Source organism: Guyanagaster necrorhizus, assembly GCF_019112545.1.
Source record: "Guyanagaster necrorhizus MCA 3950 unplaced genomic scaffold BT62scaffold_9, whole genome shotgun sequence".
Classification (NCBI taxonomy): Eukaryota; Fungi; Basidiomycota; class Agaricomycetes; order Agaricales; family Physalacriaceae; genus Guyanagaster; species Guyanagaster necrorhizus.
Window position 1 is genome coordinate 1,267,399 of NW_025064888.1, and position 2,072 is coordinate 1,269,470.

Consider the following 2,072-nt stretch of genomic DNA (forward strand, 5'->3'; position numbering starts at 1 on the left):
TCAGTCATTCCAATAAGCTCTGCTTCTTTGATAATGTGACACTAGCTGTCGATTTTCTTGTTGAGCTTGGCTTGATAGAGTTCATGGTATATGTTCTTGCAGAATCTATCTCACAGCTTGATGATACATTCTCACTTGCTAGTAACTCCTGCCAGGCTATATAAGATCTACAACTCACATACATACTTAGATACAGTGCATTCATTTTGATAGCATTTTTTAATTTTATTCTGCTACTGACTACAATAATTTAAAGAAAAACATGAGTTGAAAATATCATGTAAGAAGTCTACAACTTCATTTGTCAGTCTATTTAAAGTGCATTGATTGACATGTCCTTTTCTCTCAGTCTATTTACACTATAACATGTTGAGACTAAAGATGTTGCAATATGCTATGCAGGAAGCTGGCCTCTGGAAAATAAATGAATTTCAGTCATAGGTTTATGAAGGATATAAGTTTGGATAAATACTGTTCACATTTCTTTTCAGATAGATAAACCTGTTTTGATGCAAAGTCTCTCATAAAGCTGAAGTAAAAAGTTTGAAATTAAAAGTCTTGCCTCTTTTTAGAGACATCATATCATATAATGCTTGGGCTGGCTCCCGACGTGAAGGTGTCGGTAGGGATCCCCGGCTGCTGAGATGGCGATTTCGACATTGGCGTAGTCGGGGTGAATTGTTCGTCTGTGTGGGTCCTCGATCCCCAACCTGCTGACGGATTGGCTGGAGTCAGAGCCCTGCTCGGTGGGTTCATAGAGAGAATCATGGGGAGGGTCGGAGGAGGTCCTGGCTCTCGAAGCCATCCTAGAGGCATCACAGGAGTCCCTAGCATGGTCTCCAATCCCTGGAGTGCGAGAGGCGGTGGTAGTGTTACTGGAGGCTGCAGGGAGGTTGTCGGTGACCTCCTGGGTGACCTGGGGGACTGTTGTGGTCCACAGGTTCCAGAATCCTGCGAGGCTAGCATTCTGGTTTCTACTGTCAGGTCGTCGAGGAGGGTATCCATGTCTTTCTTCTTCTTGAGAGCTCCCCAGATTCGGGCTGCTATGCCCGGTTTCTGGTACGGGAAACTCCTGCGGCTGGAAGGTCGATCTGGCAGAGGGGGGGATGTCATGGAAGGGAAGGTCCGGGGTTACGTTTCGGAGGATGTGTTGGATCTGCTGGAATGCTTGGTAGTGCCTGACAATCCAAGCGGTGATTGATTGTCGCCCTTGGCAACAAGTAATGATTGTGAGAAGACTTAACAGCATTCCAATGATGGAAGCTATTAGTTCAAAGAAGTCGTGGTTAAGGTCGGCCGTTGTGGCAGGGGTCATTCAGTTTCTCAGCACAATTGGGCTTGAGAAAGGGAAGAAGAGAGCTTCGAGCTAATTGTTAAGCCCAAGCATCATGTGAACAAAGACACATGATAAATGTGTGTCTCTTTGCACTTCGAGAGATCGCACGAGTTCACTTGTTGTGTCTTGGTCCGGTGTGTCACAAGGTCAGACATATGACTCGAGGTAGAATAGTGAAGATAAACTTTAGCTCAAAGCTGGGGTCTACCAGCGAGAGCTATGGACTTTAAATACTGTACATGTAATGCTAAAAATACTACTATCTATTGTGTCGTTTCGTGTCCATGGTGCCCGTTGTCCTAGAGCAACGTTGTTGTACATAAAAGGGTGGTTGTGCATCGTCGAGCATCGTTGTGGACGCAAAGAATAAGTTGTTTGTGCTGACCAATCTCTTCCCACCATGTCCTGACTAAGCATAAATAGGGGTAAAAGGTGAGATTAAGAATAAAAGCAGTGGAAATCGTAACATCTACTATCAGGTTTTCTAGATAGCATAGAATATCTGGCTGATGACTTACCTTAAATTCATGGCTTTATAAGCATTCTCAAGAGTCTCACTGGTTCCACTGTTTCATTCTACTGATTATACACAGAGCAGTGGACATTCAATTGTTGCAGGATAATATAAATATCTGATATCAATCTTATATAAGCCTAAACAGTTTTTGCTCTGAGTCAATAGTTAATTCTCCTTAAGCAATTGACTGTCATACTCAGCCTGATCATTATCCACAGC

At 43.5% G+C, this 2,072-nt stretch overlaps 1 protein-coding gene across 1 annotated transcript; it reads right to left on the reverse strand.

The window, feature by feature from the left end:
- Nucleotides 1-577: 577 nt before the first annotated feature.
- BT62DRAFT_1004585 (uncharacterized protein) lies at nt 578-1,315 on the reverse strand (the record flags this gene model as incomplete). The annotated part of the gene is made up of 1 exon (XM_043177047.1): nt 578-1,315. One exon carries the CDS (start codon nt 1,313-1,315, stop codon nt 578-580), a length of 738 nt encoding a protein of 245 aa, XP_043041320.1.
- Between the last annotated feature and the right edge of the window lie 757 nt (nt 1,316-2,072).